Consider the following 20,837-nt stretch of genomic DNA (forward strand, 5'->3'; position numbering starts at 1 on the left):
CTTGCTTTCACATCTTTGTTTTTTAATTTGAAAAACCTAGTTAAGTGACTTGGCTAACATAATTCTGATTTAACAACTTTGGTATCTAGTCTGCCAAAATTAGTTGCGTATCAGGTCACAACATGCCTACCATGTGATAATTTGTCGTTAAACCTCGTCCAAATTTTAGTTGTAACATCGAAATAAAAAAAATAAGAAAACAATTTACGAAGCTGCTTTGAAAAACCAGTTAACAGGGTTCTGAACCGCAACAATAATTGCCTAGCCTTCTAGCCGCTTTCCAACACTGAACCTCTTGTAAGTCACATTAATGGGACCAGCTCGGTCGATTGGTTATTTTAACTTAAGTCGAATAACACCTTTTCTTTGTGTAATTTTGTAGTGAAAATCCATAGAGCTAAATACAGGTTTGTCGGTTTAATTCAGAAACACCAAACGTGTCCAATGTCGGAGAATAAGGAAGAAACACTCGCCAGTTTTCAGGTAAAGTAATGCATAAATGCCCTGCATAAACAGAGAACTCAGCCAGATTCGCTGCGCACATTGATGCGTATTTTTGGTGTATGGGTGACTTTAAGGGGATAAACTCTATTCGTACTAATATCAACATTATTTTGATTTAAACTATGTGTTTTTAGAACATCACAGGCATTGACGATGTCGGCGAAGCCTTCTCCCATCTGGAGGCCGTCAACTGGAATCTTATGGTCTGTTTCTTTGTTCTCAACACATGCGTCGTATTCTAACTTTCTTCCACTTTTCGATCCATTGTTTTCCTATTCCATGTATAGGATGCACTGAGCCGGGTGATGCCGCACGAGGATCCATCCCTGGCCAGCGCAATTCATCAGTCGCAGCCCGCACTGGCAGAGAGCACCAATGGTTTCAGGCCACCTGGCTACGACGAACTGCCTGGGCCTTCGAGTGGGGGATTCTTCGCCTCCGAGCGCCAGAACCTTAACATCCCGCAGAGATTTCCCAGTAAGCTTAACGAGATAGAGCATATTGCTTAAACCTTGATTTGAAACTGTATCCTACTATAGCGTCACAATTGCTAGCCCAGCTAACGTCGAGCATCAATCTTGATCCGGTAGCCAGTCAGAACAATAACCAGAACAATCAGGACTCGATTCTATTCAACATCCACTTTAACCAGCAGATCTGCCAGATTCGCTTGCCTTCGGAGGCTACCATAGGTGGGTCCTTACCTTAAAACTTACATACATCCGATACAAAATAATATCGAAAATCTATCTTCACAGAACAACTTAAGCGCTGCATTTTTGATAAAACTAGAGTTCCAGTCTGCCGTCAGGCCATTCAAGGCTGGCCTCCGTCCAAGGCGAGCGAAGCCCAGCAGCCTAGTTCGAGGATCTGCAACTTAGATCTCGGACAGGAAAACGAACTGTCTCTAGTGGATCTCACCGATGATGGATACATGGACACCGAGCAGTAAGAGTTAAGAAAAAATGTAGTCTGTTAAAGAGTAATGAGACAATTCTCTTAGGGATGAGGTGTCACAGCGTGCAGACAAGACTTTCTCCATCCATATCCAATTCGAGTCGGAAAGCCCTCTCGAACTCAATCTTCCTGGGAACACAACTATGCTGCAGCTGAAGATGCATGTGGATGATATTAAGAGCATACCCGTTCGTCACCAAGAGTGGACTGGCTGGCCCAGAGGCTGTGACAACGAAACCACCCTTGCGGTATGTTGAAAACTTGAAATCATCTCAAACTTCTTCAAATATTAAGCTCCTATTTGTGTATGCTATTTCTTCAGCGATCTGGAATAGATCTCACCCACAGCTTTGGAGTACGCACAATTGCGCCTACAACTGCCTCCCACAGCAATTCAAACCAGCAACAGAACAATAGCTACGATGTCGTCAACGTAGACAGCGAAAGTTCCGCAGATGAGTTCGAGGACGCGACTGACTTCAATTTTACAGACTCTCCCCCTGCTCAGCCACTAAACATACACTTAAGTAAGTTTACATAAGGGAATAAAAGTTGAATTAAGTTACAAGAATTTACAATTTTCAGTACCAAACAACACCGACGACGAGATGAGCGGTTCCTCACAGTTCGTAGAGAACTATCTGGCGCGATATGGAGAGCCGTGTCCCTACTTCTTTGTTGGAAGCCTGGAAAGTGCCCTGCAGCTGGCCTGCTACAAACCGGCAAAGGAAGTAAGTTCTCAAAATTTTATATACATATCATACATATACATATCTTTTAAACTTGTAGCGTAAACTCTTGGCCATTTACTTGCATCACGGCAAAAGCATTTTGACCAACGTTTTCTGTGATCAGCTGATGAAAAATGAGAACATTATTCAAACATTCATGGAGAAGTTTGTGCTGTACGGCTGGGACTTGACCTTCGAGAGCAACAAGGATATGTAAAATAAACCAAATAGTTTTTTGCTTCTTATTTATTCATATTTGTAATCCCCAGGTTTCTTTCCTCGCTGACTGCCTGCATCAGCAGCAATGCCTCGCTTATGGCTCGCAACATAGGGCTGGACAAGTTGCCAGCTATCATGCTAGTGGGTAAGAGCCGCGAACTGGGTAGTGGCTGCGGGGTGCTTTCTGTGATTCCTGGTAAGCCGAATCATGTCATTTAAAAATAAAAATAATTATGAGACTGTCTTCTGAAGGCAACATTGACTTAGACGATTTGCTGACGAGGCTGATTGGAACCTGCGATCGGTTCGAAGAGCAGCTGCAAGGAGAGATCCGACAGGACGACGAGCGGGCTGCTCGCGACCAAGTAAAGGCTGAACAGGACATGGCTTACGAAGCTACCCTGCAAGCAGACAGGGCTAAGGATGCAGCGAAGCGCCAAAGGGAAGCGGCGCAAGCGGCTGAACAAAAGCGCATTGATTTTGAACGTGCCGAGGAGGATGCCAGGCGCGAGTCCATAAGATTAGTCGTAAGTAGTGCGATTTAACCAAATCTAGTTTTTATCTAGCGGCTAATGGCTCCTTTGTCCTACAGGCTCAACAATCCCTACCTCAGGAGCCGGCAGAACAGACGACAGGCACTGCGAAGATTCGAGTGCGGAAGCCAACGGGAGAGTTTTTGGAACGCCGCTTTTTAACCAGCAACAGCCTCCAGGTAACTGAGTTAGTTGAACGAAAGTAATGTTTAATATTTCATAAAATATATTTTATGCAGGACCTACTGAACTTTGTGACCGCCAACGGATTCCTAATTGAAGAGTACAAACTGTTAAGCTGGCCACGCCGCGATCTCACAGCCATGGAGTCCGGCCAAACACTTGAGGCCCTGAAGCTGTATCCGCAGGAAACTGTGTTCTTGGAAGAGCGATGATTCCGTTCCATCCCGCCCATCACACCACTTTAATTTTAGGCAGTTTTCGTTTAATTGGTTTCAGTTCTTGTCGCATTATTTTGAAAAATTTTAGAGTTTTATTGAAGTACTATAATTTAAATTTTAAATAATTTAAAACGCAAACACAGAACTCCCAAGTACACTCTTATAGCAGCCACACCTAAACCCATTAATTCATATAAAGATAATGATATCATATAAAGATAATGATAAAGATGCAGATTGACGGCATGTAAGAGCTAAAAGGTTTTATAAAACTATATACATACATAAATATTGATTGGAGATTCAGCGCAATACGATAGAGCAGTAGCAGCAGGCCCCAGATTCTAGAGATAAACATATAGCAGAGGGGAGAAAGGATAAACAAAATTACTGCATTTATGTTGGCTTGTTTTACTTTATTAATAATAAATTATATAACATGTACTGAGCGCTCCGCTGTAGGTTACACTTTGCGCATAATTACACATAACAACACAACACGGGTTTTAAAGTCGCGGTGACTGAAGATGGGAAGAATTTGAACAAAAAGTGTTAAATGATAAAAACCCTAGACTGGTAATAGGAGTATTGGAGCGGGAGCGGACAGATTTTACAAAAATGTGTACGATAGCGATCAAACGGCGCCTAAGACTTTCCCAAGAACTGCTCGATCGGCGCCAGCACCACCAACAGAATCAGCACCACAACAAAGAGCGCCAGAACTACAGCATACACTCCCAATAGACCCTTCCGCATGGCTCCATACTGGAAGGAGAACAATCGATTAGAAGGAAGGCTTGGGTGAAAATAATCATTACTTACCGGAGCATCCATCTTGCGTTCCATGCTCATTCCATTCCGCATGGCATGCTGGTGGTGATGCGATATGTCGCCCATCTGGAACGTGTTGGCCCGCTGGCTCTGGTGACGTTCAGAGGCCATACCCGCCACCTGCCAATGATTCAAGCAAAGAGCAATCTACATGTTAAGGGACGTAGTCACAAGTTCTCGGGAGGATGATGAAAGGCGAATGAATTAGTAACGAACAATGATATTTTACGGTCATTGATGATACAGGCAGGCGAAGAGGGTCTACGCTTCATACTGTTTGGGGCTTTCATGAACAGGGATCATAGTGGAACCCCATACTCAATCACTTACGGAGAAAACAAGATGCACCAAAACGTGTACCACTACAAAGCTGACCAAGATCCAGTCCATCCATTCCGGCAGCTCAGCTTTGGGGAGTTTCACGGAGAAGAAAATGGTGACAACTGCAAAGAGAGTTCTCTTTTTATCTGACCAAAGCCTAGATGCAGGAAAAACTTACTGCCCAAGATGTGCGCAAGGTTTCCACCCAGCCAGTGACCCCAGTTAAAGTATGGCCGCTTCTTGTCGTTCGGTCCTGGCCTAAACAGGGCTCCAATGGGTTGAATGAAGCAAAGAATCACCGTGATTAGTCCAATTATGGAGTGGGCATGCCAAACGGCACGCTTCAACTCCACCCAGATGAGCACATAGGCGGCGATCGTCAGCGACCAGGTGGTCACCATGAGCAGACGGTGCCAGGCGAACCATTGGTCCTTGCCGCAGCTCTGGCTGCCCACCCATGTTTGCTTGAAGTAGCGGGCGAAGATAATTCCCAACGAGGTGGTACCGATCCAGGCGGCAATCATGAAGGCCCCGTGGAGCTGAACCAACAGTTTGCTGGATCCCTCCAGATCCTGAACTTCCGCCAGATTGATGGCCTTAGCCGAGGGCAGGCGGCCGATGTCGTGGTAGCCAACACTGTTCTCCTTTAAGCTGCTTCCTGAGGCCACCAACAGGTGGTATTTTCCATTGCGCAGGTCAAAGCTTCGTCCCTGTACGGTGGTCTGAGCATCGCGCTGGACCCGGCAGTATATGACGCCGTCCACCAGCGAGGCGTCCAGCAGGCGGGCTGAGTTTTGGCTCTAAAAAGAGGGATTCCTTGAGAACGTCTTGAATTAAAATTTCATATCCACAGAGACATACCACACTTGACCGGACAGCCGCATAGGGAGACGCAGAAGTCAGTGAGGAGTACAGGTTGACTCTTCCGTTTTCCGGCACACACTCGGTGGTCAGGTCGTCACCCATTCTCTCATCGTCGGACAGACCAACAGCCACATAGGCAGCATTGGTTCCTGAAAATGAAAGATATATTATTATTCATTGCATCTCTAATAACCAAGAAGGCTCACCCTTTCCAGACTGAATCTCGAATTCATACACATCGCCTCTCACAGTCACAGCTGCGATGGATGTGCACGTCTTGGAGGACACACATCCGTTGGGAAAGCCGAAGCAGTTCTTGCTCTGTCCACATCCATTGTAAATGGGATCCGCGCTGGCTGCTGCCACGTTGCTGGGAGCCACATAGTTTGGAGGTACGTAGGGAGGGCGGGTAGTCCCTGTCGAGGCCGGTGGAGCTGGGGTGGGCAGTGGCACCGCCGATACATCTCGACGAACTATTTGAACGGGCTGGGACGGGACTCCGACCCAGAACTCGCTATAAGACTGGGCCACCGTGGCGCTGAAACGGTATAGATTAGTTTTTGGTTATTTTAGAATCGGTTTCATGGAACCTACTTGAAGACCACCTCGCCCAGGAAGTCCACGGGCGATTGCCACTCCAGGAGCACCTGCGGCTTAGGTCCAGCATTGCTGTGAGTGGCGGAGTTGTTGACGGAGTTTTCGCAGTTCATCAGCTTGATGGTGCCATCGCGGGCAGGTCCAAACTGGCCGATGATTTGGTATGGCGGGTTACGGTTGCGCGCCTGGATCATGTAGCCGCCGAAGTTCAAGCCGGCTGGTACGCCGGTAAGATCCACTCGGAGGGTCTGTCCCTGGCCAACTGTCGAGGCGGATGTCTCAACTCTAAAGGGTGAGACGCTGCTCTGCGGCAGGACACTGCCACCGGAGTGAAAGGGTAGCATCGTGTCGCACACTGTTTCGGGAGCACCTTGCGGCAGACTTTGGCTGAGATGCGGCCATGTGGCCAGCGCTAGCAATAGCGCTGCTGGCAACGCCATCCAGCCCCGTATCGTCGGCGGCTGCGTCATCGTAGACAGGGAGTTGGAGCCAGATAGGGGGAGCACCTGTCGAGAGCAGACATTGCGGAATCATCAGCATTGGGTGATCAGAAGCGAACCGTGTCCCATGGCTTCCGCCCCCAGCCCTAGTTTTGCCCCGCATTTGACTCTGATTCGTAATTTCCATTTCCATCTTGTCTCCTCCGTCGGTGGCTTTTTAATTACCATGGCATAAATAATTGCTCCCCTGCTTATCAGAGTCGCGGTTCCAGCGAACCCGTGCAAACTGAGTGAATTGCGAATGTATCTGGGCATCTACATACTTCAGATACTTATCAGACTATCGATGGTTCTGAAGAGCGGGGTCACCAAACGGGTAGCTTAGACCCCTACTCCACATGGCAACAAGAGTCGATAAAATCTAAATAGTTTATAAATACTATATAATATTATGTTGGCTCATAAATTCCAACCAGGACAAACATATTAGGTTTATTAGAAACATATTAGTTTATAAATGCATTATAATAGGGATTCCCATTACGAGGCAATCGGCTTATAGCCCTATCGACAGCCCAACAACGTTTAGCTTTCAGTTCCCTGTCCACTCAGCGCTTATCACTGATCCGTAATATTCTCGTTATAATTGCAAAGTTAATTAAAACCATAATAAATCGTACTAATGGTAGGCGTTTAGTCCAATTACCCACGAGAGGTTCTATAAATTAAGCGGAAAATCGTTTAATTTGGTAGTTAGTTAGCCCGTTAACGGGAATCCCGCAGTTCTCATAACTTTTGAAATATATTTTGGTTTTTTGAAGGTGATTGCCACTTTAACGAGGTCAGTTCCCCGTGACTCAGAAGTGACTTTTGCTTTCCAGTTTCCAGCACAGTTCGGGACCAAGATCAATGAGGAAGTGAGTGGGCAGAATACATTATGTGTCTGGGATATTCCCATGTGCTGGCTAGGTGATTCATCAAGGTATCTGAGATTCAGTATATGTCGTGCTCAGAATGCGAATTGAACTTGAATTTGAAAGCGATTATGGCAAGCGCATGACCTTGCCTTATTTTATAGTCTTTTTTTTATTAATTTGCCTTTCTGTAAATGCCAAATAGTACACACAATTGTGTTTTTTGATTTGGCTTCAAGAACCGCACAATGGGCGTTCACATTTCCATTCGCCCCGGAGACCTTGAAAGCCAAATTTATTGGCTGTGAGTGATTTATCTTAAAAGCATTCACCTGCGATGTGGAGACCCGTGTCAAGGTACATCCATATCTCCACATCGAACACGGCTAACATGGTTCGCATTCTGCAGAAGGCAAAGTGAAAACCGAGCCGAAGACAGTGAAAAGTTTCCCGTTAAATGCTTTTCATTAAATTCTTGGCTCATTAGTAAATTTTTCGCGCACACTGCCACAGCAGTCATATAGCCATTGGCCTCCATATAGCAGCGGCTTCAAATCGGGCTTGGCTTTATTTTATATATATATATTTTTTTTTTTGTTGTTTTCGAACGTGAGACAAAACTGTTTAGCGACTTTTCCACCATAACACAATAAGCCATTATGTGGGCCCAAGCACTTGACTCTGCCAAGCTCGTGGCGAAGTCAACACACACCTCCATACTGGCATAATGTGTATATGGTACACCTGTATCCAGCATATACGTGTATATAGACGTTGTCATGCCCTTGTTAAAAAGCCAGTTTTGAAAACTCGTACAAAAAATAATCGCAATTTGAATTTGAATTGGAATGTGTCTACTCGAAATACCAATTTTTAGATGCACAGAAAACAATTTTGTATTGTATACTTATACAATTTTTAAGCTTTTTTGGCAGATATAGCCAAGTACAATCACTCTGTGCTTAAGCAATACTTTATTTTTGAGATCGCCTTTTTTGTGTGCCGCCTAATTGACAAGTCGGCTCTAATTGCTTCGATCAACGCATCCAGCTCTGCCAATTTTAAGGTAAGTGGTTCGCCGGAGGGTAACTGACACCCCGGCCGCCTAATTTGGCTAAGGTGACTCGACCAGTTAACAGGACAAGTTTGCCAAGTCACCCACTCGATGTGGCGGGTACGTTCTCAGGTGCAAACTATTCGGTTTGATGTTATGTGGCTTCGATTGATAAGATTTCTCTTGACTTTGGTGGTCGAAAACTACTATTAACCGCCCTCTCCTTTGTATCTTCTCCGCTTATCAGTCATTAAAAGCTCGCTAGTTTAGCCAGTTCTGTATAATTTTCTAGCCCACGCCGTTTTATTAACTTTTGACCTAAGCGAGTGCTGTGGGAGGGGTGTCTCCAAGGTGGGCACCCGAATCGATCCTTGCCATGGCAATTGCTGGTCATTGCAGGGCAATCTTGGCCGGACATCGCGTGCCACCACCTGTGTAAACTGGGTTAGAACCCCGCCTCCTCCGGTGCCTTTTCAGGCCATGTCGGATGGAGGTAAGGACTGTTTTTCCAGGGGGCATAGGGCATAGACCTCTCCTTGCTTGCTTTGCATACGGGAGGAGATTGATCGGAATTTACATAGTCGGGCCAAACTGGAGTGGCAGGTGTCAAAAGGGTTCTAATATTATCTTAAGAAAGAGTTCTCTATGAAGCTTTAGGACCCAATGTCCTAGAAGTCCTAGTCCGGGGAAAAACTTAAAAGTCTCTGAGAGACAAACAGGTGTACGAGGTGAGGAATCGGAAAATGCCTTAACGACTCGATTATTGATTCGTTGTATGTGTGCACATATAAACATAAAATTGCCATTAGCTTACATCATGGAAAACAGATCGGCGAAGCTATTCGAGGAAAGGCCAGTCGGAGGCCAAAACAAAAGCTATGACAATTGTCGCCGTCGACCATTATTAAGTTAATAGAGCAGGACGGACCGCAGTAGAAAGTGACTGTCAAGTTGATTTATCAGCAAATGCATTAATTGCGTAAGAAATGAACTTGTGGACGCGAGTGTCTCCATCCGACCTGGGACTACGACACGTCCCGAGATTATTTTATTATTATGAAGGCACGGAGAGTTACTGTTTTCTTGCAAAAATGAAAATGTCATTTCAAACTAGCACTTTTTGTCTGAAAAATACATTGTTGTGAGTCCACTTTACTTAGTTTTCACTGTCTTGTTTTTACGCCTTTTAACTCTTCTGCATATTGTTTACATCACTGCTTCGCGCAGGCGCGACTCTTGTCATCACTCGTTTATTTTTATTTTTATTATTATTAGATTTGAGTCCGCCGCCAAATTAATTACTTGTTTCCATTGTACTAGTCAGGTCTTGCTGACGACTTGCCATTGAAATTTTGTGCGAAAAAATAGTAAATCTATGCAACCTCTCAAAAAAAAAAAGGTGCGCCGCGGAAGGAGAGGGGTTTCTGTGATCTCACAGCATCGTTAAAATTACTGAAACCGGTTTCACTGTACTGCGACATATGTAGTTAAAGTGGAAAGAAACAAACAACTTCCATTTTTTGGTGAACAGAGATTAGTGGGTCGGAATTTTGGTGAACAGAGATTAGTGGGTCGGAGCTCCAAATCTATTCTCAAGAATGTTGTGTTTTACTTTCGGCGCTAGTTTTAGATTTTCAAAATGCACATTGCATGTGGCTTTCGATGGCCAGTTGGCACACCTGCGCCCTAGAACTCTAATAATTGCGAATAACTGAAAACCCGTTTGTCAAAAAGCACACGCACTAACCTAAAATCGCTGTTAACAAAACTCGAAAATCCGAGCTGCGTTAGAGCTGTACGCTCTCCGGAATTTGCCGCTGAAAACCGAACTTAAAATATACGTATCTGTCGGATCACCTGTTAAATAAAACGCGGGGATACGTTTGCTCGATTCGGCGGCTCAAATTGAATTACCTGGCTCTATCTGACGTTCGCGGCGCCAACGAGTAAAAAAGTTAAGGGGGGCATGCTATGCAACTTACAGAAAAATGTTTATTTTTAAAACTTTGTTCTGGCTTGGTAAAACAGTTAATCTAAAGGGTGTTGTCTTTTCTTAAAATGATTCAAAAGGCGAAAAAAGTCCCACAGTTCAGACTATTTTTATATTTTGTTCTGTTCTTTGCATCACAACCAAAAAAATTTAAGTTTTTTCAAAACTCTACTTGGGTTTCCCCCTTAAAAGCTCCGATTGGAAGTCTTAGTGTTGCCAACTTAAATTTTGATATTCACATAATATTTCAATATGTTTCAATGACGAAAACTGTGTAATCATGTTTGGAGACACCTATTTTATGGTTGTTTCCTTAAATTAGTTTCCATTAATCGGTCATATGATTATCTTTTGAATTTACCGCCCAACGTAAGCACCTCATTACGTTTCTAGGATTATTCATCATTTCCCACATGGTCACATTACTGCTAATGAAAAGAAAAAATTTCAATTGATCCAAAAATGTGCCTAAAGTTTATTGTTTTTGCGGCTCTTATTTATTCAGGGGCCGGCGAAGTGGTCATTGGCCAGGACGAGCTAGTGGACGAGGTCTCTGGGCTTTACACCATTGAAGGCCGGGTCGCTCCGCCAGAATCAATTTTTCCACCTGGGCAAGGTTCACCTGGGAGCAGGGGTGCTCCCATGAGCAAGGAGACTTCCAAGTGGCAAACAGAAGTATCCATTACTATTAACGACGGCGAATTCAAGGGATTCGTCCGTGAGGATGGCCAGTTCATCATCAGTGGAGTGCCTTCGGGCAGCTATATCCTGGATGTCCACCACCCTGACGTGTTCTATGAACCAGTGAGTAATAGGGACTCCCTCAAGAAGTTTCCATTAATTGTATTACTTTACAGGTCCGTGTGGAAATCAATCCCAAAGGAAAGTTCCGTGCCCGTAAAGTGAACTATGTCCAGCCGGCACAGATCATGCAAGTACCATATCCTCTGCGAATGAAGCCGCTGATGCCGTTCAAATATTTCCAAACCAGGGAACAATGGAAGGCAAGTACCTTGTTAATCAATAATCACTATTTCTTATTGTCTTCTCCGGCTTTTAGATCACTGACTTCCTCTTCAGCCCAATGGTTTTGATGATGGTGCTTCCTCTTGTGCTTATGCTGGTACTGCCCAAGATGATCAATGATCCTGAGACCAAGAAGGAGATTGACAACCTGCAGTTCCCCAAGGTAATCATTAGTAACGCTTATCATTTAAATGTTTTAATTTGGTTGTTTCGTTTTTCATAGATGGGCAACGACATGCCCGAGATTAGCGAAATGCTGACCTCCCTCTTGACCGGCAAGCAGCCAGAGCCCAAGGACAAAAAACCAGTACCCGCTGCCAGACAAACGAAGAAGCGCAAAGATCAGTAGCTAGCCAAGTCGCAAGCAGTTTTTGTTTAGCATTAAGCCCAAATAGAGCCATAAGCTCGGAAGTCAGTTAGTTTGAGTAAATAGTAAATTTTCATAGCATCCAATTAAGAATGTTTATTTAAGAAATCCAACCGTCTTGGGTCGCTTGGGCCCGACCCGGTCTTGTTCCTGCTTGAGCATTTTGGTTAGCAGCGTATTAAGTTGCTCGCCAATGGATAACCCTAGCTGCAGACAATTTTGCATGGTGTCTCGGTGCATAGAACCTCCGCCAGTCATATGTGTGCCCGACAAGTACGGTTCACCATTGCGCATTGAGACTGACACTACAATGCTTACCGTGCTGCAGCCCTCCTCTTCTGCTGTCGGATCTACAAGGCAGTAGTCCCCTATCTTGCAAACGGTCACCAGAAGAGGCGCCGTTTCTATTCCAATGCGGGTGCAGTCGTATGGATTATCAGATATGATGAGATCTGTGATGCCGGCATCTAGGAGGGTTGCTGTTACCCGTGGAAGCTTTGTGTTAAAGAGCGCAGCTTTGGCCGCCAGCGATACAGCATCATGCAAATTTCCTCCACATTCTAGTACCTTAAAAAAAACAACAAGCCATTAAGAAGGCCAAAGATAATCGCAAAGCTTCCTACCAAAATGTCAATGTATAGTTTCCAGCATTGCTGACCTGGGATAAGGCACAAGGAGCGATAATCGAAGGCCTGTGGTGACTCATACGCGTTCTGAAGTGACAGTATCAGTTCCTGGGCAAGATCTGATCCTCCTCGACCCTCAAAATCGGGAGTGGCATTCGCCGAGCTGGAAGAAATATTTAAGTCGTCAATTTACTCCATAACTTAAAAACAATCCTTTTCAATCCATTACCAGTCAACAAAAAACTCCAGCTTCCCATACTCCGGAGCTAGTGGGCTGGGAACATCGATCTCTGTTTTCACACCTACTAGGATGTCCGTGTTGGCCAAACGAAGACGCGCTGATCCGCTCGCATTACTGACGACGCCGGTCTCTAGTTCCATAGGTCTGTAATCACGCCGAGAGCGACCGTCGCATCGAAAATCCTCCTAAATAATTTTTAATTATTTATTATCTTACTTCAAAAGTTTCCTTTATTATTGTAGCAAGAATAGATTACCTCAACGCCATGTAAAATGAAGGTTTTCTCAGCTTCGCTCAATGCAACATAGGCCATTTTCAGTAAACTACAAATATTCCAAATAATAAAGTAATTTTAAATTGTATTTTATTTTATTTTTAAATGTGCAGCATGTGCACAGTCTTATTACAGTGTTGCCAGATGCCGATTTAGAGACACAAAGACCGATAGCCGAAAAAAACACTAAAAAATCCCCCTAAATTCAAAAATGAATTAAACTGAAAATTATGTTTAGGTCTATTTTTATCTATAATCAACCGATTCTTAAATGATTTCAAAATCGGATCGAATTTTTTAGATGTTTTGTCCCCTTCGAAATTTATAAAAATGCATGGGGAGGTCAATATGGCCCCCTCGATGGCTATATCTTCGCCAATAATCCCTCGATTCTCAAGCGAAATACCTTAAATGATTTGTAGAAATCATTCTGCATAAAAACCTAGGAACAAAATATTTTTTATATTTTTTTGTCATTTTTTCTGGAGGTTCCCCATTCAAATTTTTAAACATGTATGGGGAAATAAATGTGGCTTCCCTCAATACCTATTTGTTTGCCAAGAGTCAGAGGATTCTCGAGCTTTAAACGATTGGAGGGCCGATTCTTTATTGTTATATATAAAAAAAATATATGTAATATATAAAAATATTTATGCCGCAACCGTTAAATGGTTTGGATTTCCCCAAAGTTAACGTCAAAGCTTGAAGTGTGGCGCCAAATAAATATTTTGGGACATTTGGCTTCTTTTATCGTTATCGATAATTTTGCGGTCACATTGAAATACATCTAAAGGTCGTCAAAATAGTAGACAAAATATTGAAAAATATCATTAAAAAATCGTATTCTCGATATTTCGGCAAAACACACGACGTTATAAATATATTAATTTTATATGTACAAAGTACCAACAACTTCCACCCATCGTACCTTCATATGATATCTTCATTGCTGCGGCGGGGCATTCGTAAACCGCAGATCAGAATCTGTCTCCAACAAAATCTCATCTCCAGGGCTTCTTTACTCTTCTTACAAATTCGCGGAATGGAGGACATTGCTGTGGACGCTTCTAAAAAGAGGGCCGCGCGCACGGCGGTTGACGAGTGGGTCACTGAGGACACCAAGATCCTGGGCATCGGTAGCGGCTCCACCATCGTGTACGCTGTGCAGCGCATTGCAGAGCGCGTGTGGAAGGAAGGTGAACTGACTGACCTTATCTGCGTGCCCTCGTCCTACCAGGCCCATCACTTGATTCTGGACTACAATCTCAACTTGGGCGATCTGGACCGGAATCCCAACATCGATGTGGCCATCGATGGAGCCGATGAAGTGGATCGTCACATGGTTTTAATCAAAGGCGGCGGCGGCTGCTTGCTCCAGGAGAAGGTGGTGGCCTCTTGCGCCAAACACTTCATCGTGGTGGCCGACTACACCAAGAACTCGATCAGACTGGGCGAGCAGTGGTGCCGCGGTGTACCCATCGAGGTGGCCCCCATGGCCTACGTTCCCGTCAAGCTTCAGATCGAGGCCCTGTTCGGCGGCGAGGCATCTTTACGCATGGCCAAGGTCAAGGCGGGACCGATTGTCACGGACAATGGTAACTTTCTGCTGGACTGGAAGTTCATTGCCAACCGGGAGTACGATTGGGATGAGGTAAACAGGGCCATAACGTTGATTCCGGGCGTGCTGGAGACGGGGCTGTTCGTGAACATGGCCCATAAGTGCTACTTTGGTATGGCCGATGGCAATGTGAAGGTGCAGAACAAGTAGATATGTACAGTGGTTATCAGTTTGAAGTATGTTTTCATTAATAAATTTTGGAGCGCGGCTCTAGTGCATTCCCTTTGCAATTTATTATCATTATTACCCTTAAAAAACACCAGACATGCATTTTGAAATAAATCCATATTTACAGTTGTTATCAGTTTGAAGTATGTTTTCATTAAAAAATTTTGGATAACATCGATAACTTTTGATAGAGTGGCAACACTTATCAAAAATTAATAATCAAAACAAGCCGCGGCAATTTAAAATTTTGAATTATTAAACAATTCAAACGATTCCAGGCATATTTTAGGATTGGGTAGAAAAAAAAGAGGGTTCATTGTTTCAAAGGATTAGCCTAGATTTGATCGTTTATCAGTAAAACCAAATAGTTTGAAAATCAAATAGTTTTCTTGATATTTATGGGGAAATGACACTTAAATTAAAAAAAAAGGTTTTTTTTGCAATTTTTTTCAAACAAATAACGTATTTAATTGACGTCTTTTTTCCTGGCAAGAGTTGGTAAAAAGTAAAACCTCAACCATGGGCGAGTGTTGCTATCAAATGTTGCAGCAACTTTGCTGCTAGATACATGTTGCTGTCTGTTGAAATAGTAAAAATAATATATTTATCATCGTTCGTTGAGTTTATATGAATATAAGAAGGAAAGTTGCGGTTTATATATTTATTTTTGAGATATTTTATTTATTTTTACTGGAAAAAAGCAAATAAACTTAAGAAATTAATTTCAAATGATGTGTTCGCAACATGTTTACCATATGATAGTTTCAAACTACTGAATTATACAAAATTTTATTTAATAACAAATACAATATGTTTAAAACTTAATTTAACAAATACACTGATTCCATAAATTTGTAATTGTTAATGTCTTGAAGCCACCATGCTTTTGTGTTTATAAAGAAAATCAAAACTGCATTGTAATGCAATTTCAGAAAGTGGGATTCCCAGAAAATGCTTAGTATGTATTTGTTTGTTTGCAATTAATACTATAGTAATATAGTACTTTATTTTTGATTCAAGATACATAAGTTTCTATGTATGTGTATGCTAATTATGTCAGTGTGCAAGCATTCTTTGAGAAGTTCTTATATGTATAGTCTGTGATAATAATGATTGTAATGTGAGTCTTCAGAACGATCCAAGGCAGGCGTTGCAGTTGGGGCAGAACTGGCTGGTTTTGTAGCAGCAGTTGCAGCAGCAAGGAACACATACGCATGGCCAGCAACTGGAGAATGAGAAACAAAGTCAGTATTGTTTATTAAGCACGTTTTTCTCTTAGTCATCAGATTTTTGTAAACAATTTCGCAGGAAGTTTAAGCACAGATAAGCTTAAGGCTTTTATTTCCAACGAAATTTTATTTTTTACTTTTATTTCCTACTTACAGACACAGGCAGAGCAGGGCTGCCAAAAGGTAAGTCTTTCCAGTGGCATGATGCTCCGTGCGTACACGAATCCGGGCGTTGCATTTGGGGCAGATCATTCCCTGTCCGGGAGTGTCCACCAGCACAGTGGTGTGGTGGTGCACCACGTTCACTGGAACTGGAACTGGGGCTTGTGGCGGCGGCATTTGAGGCACCGGTTGATATGGTGTTACCTGTTGGTGCGGTGGAACCGGTGGATATAGGTGCTGTGCCGGCATAGAGTCCACTTCTGGCGGTGGAGCCGAAGGGGAAACTTCCGAATATGATGGAGGCGATGCCTCGCCCACTCGTTTGTAGTCCATTCTTATCTGGAAATTGATTTGAATTCAACCACGTAGCTACTGCATTGACGCGCACCCAACTTCCATCCTCGAATAGCTGCAAATGAATTACGAAAAGCTCACGAAGTGCATGTGCTTTTCTCTATTTTCGATTTTTCGATTGAATGAGACAGCAATACGATCGCCTGTGATGGGAGAAGTGAAACAATTGTATCGATTACCTGTATATGTAGTAAGTCGAAGGTTTATTAATGGATTCCAAAAAGGTATCTTTATATAAACAGTGACCAAAGTAATTTTCTATCGCTGTTATATTTTAAAATAGTATCGGTTAAGGTAACCTCATCTCTTACATGGGGCTCCCAATATTAACAATAAAAATGGTGAAAAGTGCCATCTCTTCAAAAGGGGATTCCCAGCAATGAGTTAAGATATACAAACAATAAAACTTTTTTGTGCATAGCTTTTGTATTAATATCAGTAAACGTAAATTTCGAGGGGCAATTTAATGAAAATCAAAAAGAATAACTTCCGATAAAGTGCCCACAATTGGGGCAGTAGTGTTGGACACTCTTGCAGTAATTTATGAAGTACGGTAAGCACACGAATGGCCAACAGCTAACAATGAATCAAAAAAAGTTAATTAGATTTATACAAACAAACCGGGTCTATCCACTCACCAACAAATGTACAAGGTCATGGCGCACAGATGGGTCTTGCGAGTGGGAGCGGTCAACAAGCTGGTCTCCACTTCACCCTTGCAGGATGGACACCGGACCCTCATCGACTGACAACCAACTGTCAGCGGAATTGCACCCGACCCGACGCCATTAAGGGTATAAATTGGTATCTGGGTCACCACCAAACCTCCCTCCAAAGGTGGCACGTTTTCTCCTGTGTCTGGAGCTGAGGTGTTCATGTTTACGGTGGGACATGCACTGAAACCCACGGCTACTAAATGACAAAGCTCTATCAAATATTGTTATCATTATCAACTAATCGACAGGTTAACTTTTTCCAGGTAAAAGCCTTTCAAATCTATTGGGCGATATGGCTGTATAAAATTTTTTTCTTTATAGACATTTGCCAGTAAATCCCTATAGTTGGGAAAAGCACAAGTAGATTTTCTTAGTCTTTAAACAGAGTATGGTTAATGGAATGTCAAATCATTTTAATACTATCTAAGGTTAAAAAAGAATTATGGCTTTAATGTTTTACGATCCGTCTGATTGATTAGACCTCATAAAATATAAATCTTGAAAAATATTGGTCTCGTCCTTCTCTTTTCCGGAATAAGTTCATGGTTATAGTGTGTATTAATTTTATTATTATATTATTATATTATATTAATTTTAATTTTCGTCAGTTTTCGTAGGTTCCAATATAGGCGCTACAGTTGGGACAGTAGTGGTTGGCATTCTGGCAGGAATCCATACAATACGGCAGACATACGCAAGGCCAGCAACTGTGGATTGAAAATATAGAGATTGGGGAGATTGATTAGATTTGGCCTCTGTGGAATTAACTCATTAGTTGAAAGGGTTCTAATTGCGGCACTAATTTGTATTGGCCACAGCCTATTACCTCTATTACCAGATCGAAATTCTCACTTTTCTGTTCGGCTACTTTTCAGTCCCACCACTGGTTTGTTATCTGACTCAACTCCAGTTCCAGTTGAGATAACAATGATTTCGAGTATTCAGACAATATTGTATGTACGTACATATAGAAACTTATTGTACTTTCTGGCGATAACCGGGCTTCCAACGGGGTGCAGCTATTTTTACATTGATTGCAGAGAGTCGACTTATTGTAAGAAACAACTTATATAGAGTATATATAAGTTTTAGATAATAAAGAAACTGTTTTTTCCTCTTGGGGCTTAAAGGTTAAGCCCTGATATCCTACAGAATAATTGTTATCTATGTAGTTTCTTTCCTTATCAGTATTTATGTACTTGCATTTCTGAGGAGTATTCATATCAGATATTCTAGACTGTAGACTCTCCAGATTATTATAAACTTTGCTAAAAATGCATTATCACATTTTCTCGCCATAATATTTTCCCCATAACTAATAATTATTATATATATAGTTATAACTAAAAATACCTCATACCGCCTACGTCTTTGTGCTTTTGTACAGTACCCCAGCCAAAAGCAAATAATGAGTCAGGTGGAGTCTGACTAGGCGATGAAAATACTCACATGAACAGGCACAGGATGAGGGCCCAGCAATGTGTCCGACCAGAGGGAGTGCTCTTTACGGTGGTCAAAACTTCGGCATGGCAGGAGGGACATCGGATGCGGGTTGGCCCGCTGCCAATGGGCACCAGGTTGGAGGTTGTCGTGGTCTGAATGATCACCGTAGAGGTCTGGGGCGGCTGGGGCATCGGTGGGTAGAGTGGCGGCTGGGTGGGGCCTCCCGGCTGATAGGTCTGGGCTGGAACAAATCCGGGCTGCTCGCTGTACGGCGGAGGCTGCTTGCTGTCCATGATTACGGAGTTACAGATTCGCGAAAATGAGACCAACTGAACCGATCGCTTTGCTGGCTGGCGTTTCACTGAATATCAAGTGGAAAGTAGAGCTGCGGCAATACCTTAACACCCAGCCACTATCTTATCGCTCCTACAACACTCACACAATGGGGGTTTTCAACCGCCTTCATAAACGGATATCGCTTTTATTGCACACTTGATTTAGTGAACTCCATTTCAACAATGCTCCTCCGACGAATATGTGGCAAATGATTCATTCATTTGATACCTTTTTCACTAACCGGGATAGCTGATGAGTAATACTTGTTATATTTGTTATGACACTTGACGACTTAAATGGCATAATCAATTATTAAATATTAACTTGTCGAACCAATTACAAGAGAATTTCTTTGGAGTAGATCTTTAATTTTATTATATGTGTATATTTTATGAAGACCCTCTTGAAAATGAATTTTATATTCAACCCATCTCTGAATATATTATCAAAACACTTGTTCTAAAGGGGCTTTTTATAGTAGCACCTGTTCTTAAAGTGCTTTTGAGTTGTTTTTTATTTCAAAATATATTATATAAAATATTGTCAAATCATTTTTGAACAATCGTTTTCTTAAATGACTGATTTTTGGATCAATGTACTATATTTTATTATTTAAAAAATGTGGCTTCACTGAAATTTATTTTCTTATTTTAGAAACATTACTTTAAGTACCGGTTTTAATTTTAATCACCTAGAACGAGCACACTCAAAAAAAATGTTCCTACCACTTTAGGGTTAAAGATTAATTTATTCAAGAACGGAATATTATATTTCTTTGCTATATTTCCCCAATAACTTTTATAGGAAAGCTATACCACCCACTCGAGGGTAGCTTTTGGAAAGCTTTTTCTAATGGCCTGGCGTTCAAGTGCAGCCGTTAACATCTTAGCCATGAAAATAGTGTTAGCCAAATAAATTACTCGGAGGCTTGACAAAACAGATGAACAACAGGTTTGGCTAATACCTCCCTCCGCTGCCAACAGACTCCCTCACCTGGCCAGACATAACTGTTTGTCTAATGTTTTTTATGCTTTGAATATTTCAATTGTAAAATAACCCAATTTATAGGCAAATAGAAAACCCGAGTCGAGTCAGTTCAACAACATGAGCCGGCAGCTGAAGTTCCACATCCAAGCTCCCGAGGAGGAGGTGTTTTCCCCGGACCTGGTGGAGATTAATCTGAATCCGAACTGCGGCCAGGCGAAGCAGCAGTCAGCCCAGGCCCTGGACACGTTACTCCTCTCCACGCCACCGCACCGGGGCTATCCGTACGGATATGCCGAGGACTCGGAGCCGGAGACCTACTTCTGCCGCAAGTCCAACTCCACGGGCCAGTTGGCGGAGAAGGTGTCCCCACCGCCACCGGCGGCCACCAACATCAGTTGCCTGCGTCAGATGTACTGCCCGGAGTGCCACGAGCGGTTGCACGAACAGGGAGTCAGGTTAGAGCGGTTGCTGACCATGTGGTAAGTGGATATGCCTATATTTTTGAATATTCTATCCGCCTACTGTGAAAAATAAATAATAATTATAATAAATTAAATAGAATTATTATTTATTTATAATTTACAGCTGTTTTTCGCTGCTGCCACTTTATCCCTGCTGTCCAAGGAAATCCAGAAACGATTGCAAGGTCATCTGCGGCAAATGTGGCTACCTCCTGGGGGCATGGAAGCGACAATGACAACGTGAGAGGGGGATGGGAAGCGGGGCACACGAAGTGGGTGCTCTGCATTTAATTGTTTATTTTGTTTAGTTTTTTAATCATTTTTTGTTGGCCTTGTGGCGAGTGATGAGCACCGAGACTGAAGAGCCAAAAATATTTTGCAAAATTTGTTATTTTTTGCATCACTCTCCCAATATTTCTCTTAAATAAAATCTTGTTTTGTTATTTTTTGGTGAAATATTTCTCTTTTTCGTG

At 42.8% G+C, this 20,837-nt stretch overlaps 9 protein-coding genes across 13 annotated transcripts; 4 read left to right on the forward strand and 5 right to left on the reverse strand.

Annotated features, from left to right (window-relative positions):
* Nucleotides 1–123: 123 nt before the first annotated feature.
* On the forward strand, nucleotides 124–3,789 carry LOC6496412 (FAS-associated factor 1). Of its 2 annotated transcripts, XM_001960828.4 has the most exons (14): nucleotides 124–297; nucleotides 383–483; nucleotides 639–707; nucleotides 792–981; nucleotides 1,044–1,196; nucleotides 1,263–1,452; nucleotides 1,508–1,709; nucleotides 1,784–1,988; nucleotides 2,047–2,192; nucleotides 2,251–2,405; nucleotides 2,462–2,607; nucleotides 2,664–2,938; nucleotides 3,004–3,123; nucleotides 3,184–3,789. In XM_001960828.4, the coding sequence occupies exons 2-14, from the start codon at nucleotides 445–447 to the stop codon at nucleotides 3,337–3,339; spliced, it is 2,046 nt and encodes a 681-aa protein (XP_001960864.1). In that variant the 5' UTR covers nucleotides 124–297; nucleotides 383–444; the 3' UTR covers nucleotides 3,340–3,789. The 2 variants fall into 2 exon arrangements, with proteins under 2 accessions (XP_001960864.1, XP_032306137.1); XM_032450246.2 differs by lacking the exon at nucleotides 124–297 and having other exon boundaries at nucleotides 304–483; nucleotides 1,059–1,196.
* Nucleotides 3,741–10,300, reverse strand: LOC6494149 (putative ferric-chelate reductase 1 homolog). Of its 4 annotated transcripts, none has more exons than XM_032450248.2 (8): nucleotides 10,224–10,300; nucleotides 5,956–6,464; nucleotides 5,568–5,899; nucleotides 5,359–5,510; nucleotides 4,676–5,297; nucleotides 4,507–4,619; nucleotides 4,168–4,323; nucleotides 3,741–4,110 (listed from the first exon to the last, which is right to left on the reverse strand). In XM_032450248.2, exons 2-8 carry the CDS (start codon nucleotides 6,426–6,428, stop codon nucleotides 3,991–3,993), a joined length of 1,968 nt encoding a protein of 655 aa, XP_032306139.1. In that variant the 5' UTR covers nucleotides 6,429–6,464; nucleotides 10,224–10,300; the 3' UTR covers nucleotides 3,741–3,990. The 4 variants fall into 4 exon arrangements, with proteins under 4 accessions (XP_032306139.1, XP_044571614.1, XP_032306138.1 ...); XM_044715679.1 differs by having other exon boundaries at nucleotides 4,168–4,296; nucleotides 10,224–10,299; XM_032450247.2 differs by having other exon boundaries at nucleotides 10,114–10,285.
* A 459-nt stretch (nucleotides 10,301–10,759) lies between these two features.
* On the forward strand, nucleotides 10,760–11,835 carry LOC6496413 (ER membrane protein complex subunit 7 homolog). Its single transcript, XM_001960830.4, has 4 exons — nucleotides 10,760–11,160; nucleotides 11,214–11,360; nucleotides 11,417–11,545; nucleotides 11,606–11,835. The coding sequence occupies exons 1-4, from the start codon at nucleotides 10,819–10,821 to the stop codon at nucleotides 11,729–11,731; spliced, it is 744 nt and encodes a 247-aa protein (XP_001960866.1). The 5' UTR covers nucleotides 10,760–10,818; the 3' UTR covers nucleotides 11,732–11,835.
* Nucleotides 11,803–13,047, reverse strand: LOC6494148 (exosome complex exonuclease RRP42). Its single transcript, XM_001960831.4, has 5 exons — nucleotides 13,024–13,047; nucleotides 12,873–12,939; nucleotides 12,605–12,801; nucleotides 12,373–12,538; nucleotides 11,803–12,316 (listed from the first exon to the last, which is right to left on the reverse strand). Exons 2-5 carry the CDS (start codon nucleotides 12,927–12,929, stop codon nucleotides 11,846–11,848), a joined length of 891 nt encoding a protein of 296 aa, XP_001960867.1. The 5' UTR covers nucleotides 12,930–12,939; nucleotides 13,024–13,047; the 3' UTR covers nucleotides 11,803–11,845.
* Nucleotides 13,048–13,630: 583 nt separating this feature from the next.
* On the forward strand, nucleotides 13,631–14,733 carry LOC6496414 (ribose-5-phosphate isomerase). Its single transcript, XM_001960832.4, has one exon. It carries the CDS (start codon nucleotides 13,825–13,827, stop codon nucleotides 14,656–14,658), a length of 834 nt encoding a protein of 277 aa, XP_001960868.2. The 5' UTR covers nucleotides 13,631–13,824; the 3' UTR covers nucleotides 14,659–14,733.
* Nucleotides 14,734–15,446: 713 nt separating this feature from the next.
* LOC6494147 (lipopolysaccharide-induced tumor necrosis factor-alpha factor homolog) lies at nucleotides 15,447–16,568 on the reverse strand. The gene is made up of 2 exons (XM_001960833.4): nucleotides 16,060–16,568; nucleotides 15,447–15,901 (listed from the first exon to the last, which is right to left on the reverse strand). The coding sequence occupies exons 1-2, from the start codon at nucleotides 16,398–16,400 to the stop codon at nucleotides 15,805–15,807; spliced, it is 438 nt and encodes a 145-aa protein (XP_001960869.1). The 5' UTR covers nucleotides 16,401–16,568; the 3' UTR covers nucleotides 15,447–15,804.
* A 104-nt stretch (nucleotides 16,569–16,672) lies between these two features.
* On the reverse strand, nucleotides 16,673–17,298 carry LOC6494146 (lipopolysaccharide-induced tumor necrosis factor-alpha factor homolog). The gene is made up of 2 exons (XM_001960834.4): nucleotides 17,060–17,298; nucleotides 16,673–16,997 (listed from the first exon to the last, which is right to left on the reverse strand). Exons 1-2 carry the CDS (start codon nucleotides 17,296–17,298, stop codon nucleotides 16,895–16,897), a joined length of 342 nt encoding a protein of 113 aa, XP_001960870.1. The 3' UTR covers nucleotides 16,673–16,894.
* A 388-nt stretch (nucleotides 17,299–17,686) lies between these two features.
* Nucleotides 17,687–18,873, reverse strand: LOC6494145 (lipopolysaccharide-induced tumor necrosis factor-alpha factor homolog). The gene is made up of 2 exons (XM_001960835.4): nucleotides 18,587–18,873; nucleotides 17,687–17,844 (listed from the first exon to the last, which is right to left on the reverse strand). Exons 1-2 carry the CDS (start codon nucleotides 18,871–18,873, stop codon nucleotides 17,742–17,744), a joined length of 390 nt encoding a protein of 129 aa, XP_001960871.1. The 3' UTR covers nucleotides 17,687–17,741.
* Nucleotides 18,874–19,423: 550 nt separating this feature from the next.
* On the forward strand, nucleotides 19,424–20,820 carry LOC26515427. The gene is made up of 3 exons (XM_014908643.3): nucleotides 19,424–19,925; nucleotides 19,985–20,382; nucleotides 20,489–20,820. The coding sequence occupies exons 2-3, from the start codon at nucleotides 20,021–20,023 to the stop codon at nucleotides 20,598–20,600; spliced, it is 474 nt and encodes a 157-aa protein (XP_014764129.1). The 5' UTR covers nucleotides 19,424–19,925; nucleotides 19,985–20,020; the 3' UTR covers nucleotides 20,601–20,820.
* Nucleotides 20,821–20,837: the final 17 nt, after the last annotated feature.

Source organism: Drosophila ananassae, chromosome 3L (assembly GCF_017639315.1).
Source record: "Drosophila ananassae strain 14024-0371.13 chromosome 3L, ASM1763931v2, whole genome shotgun sequence".
Taxonomy (NCBI): Eukaryota; Metazoa; Arthropoda; class Insecta; order Diptera; family Drosophilidae; genus Drosophila; species Drosophila ananassae.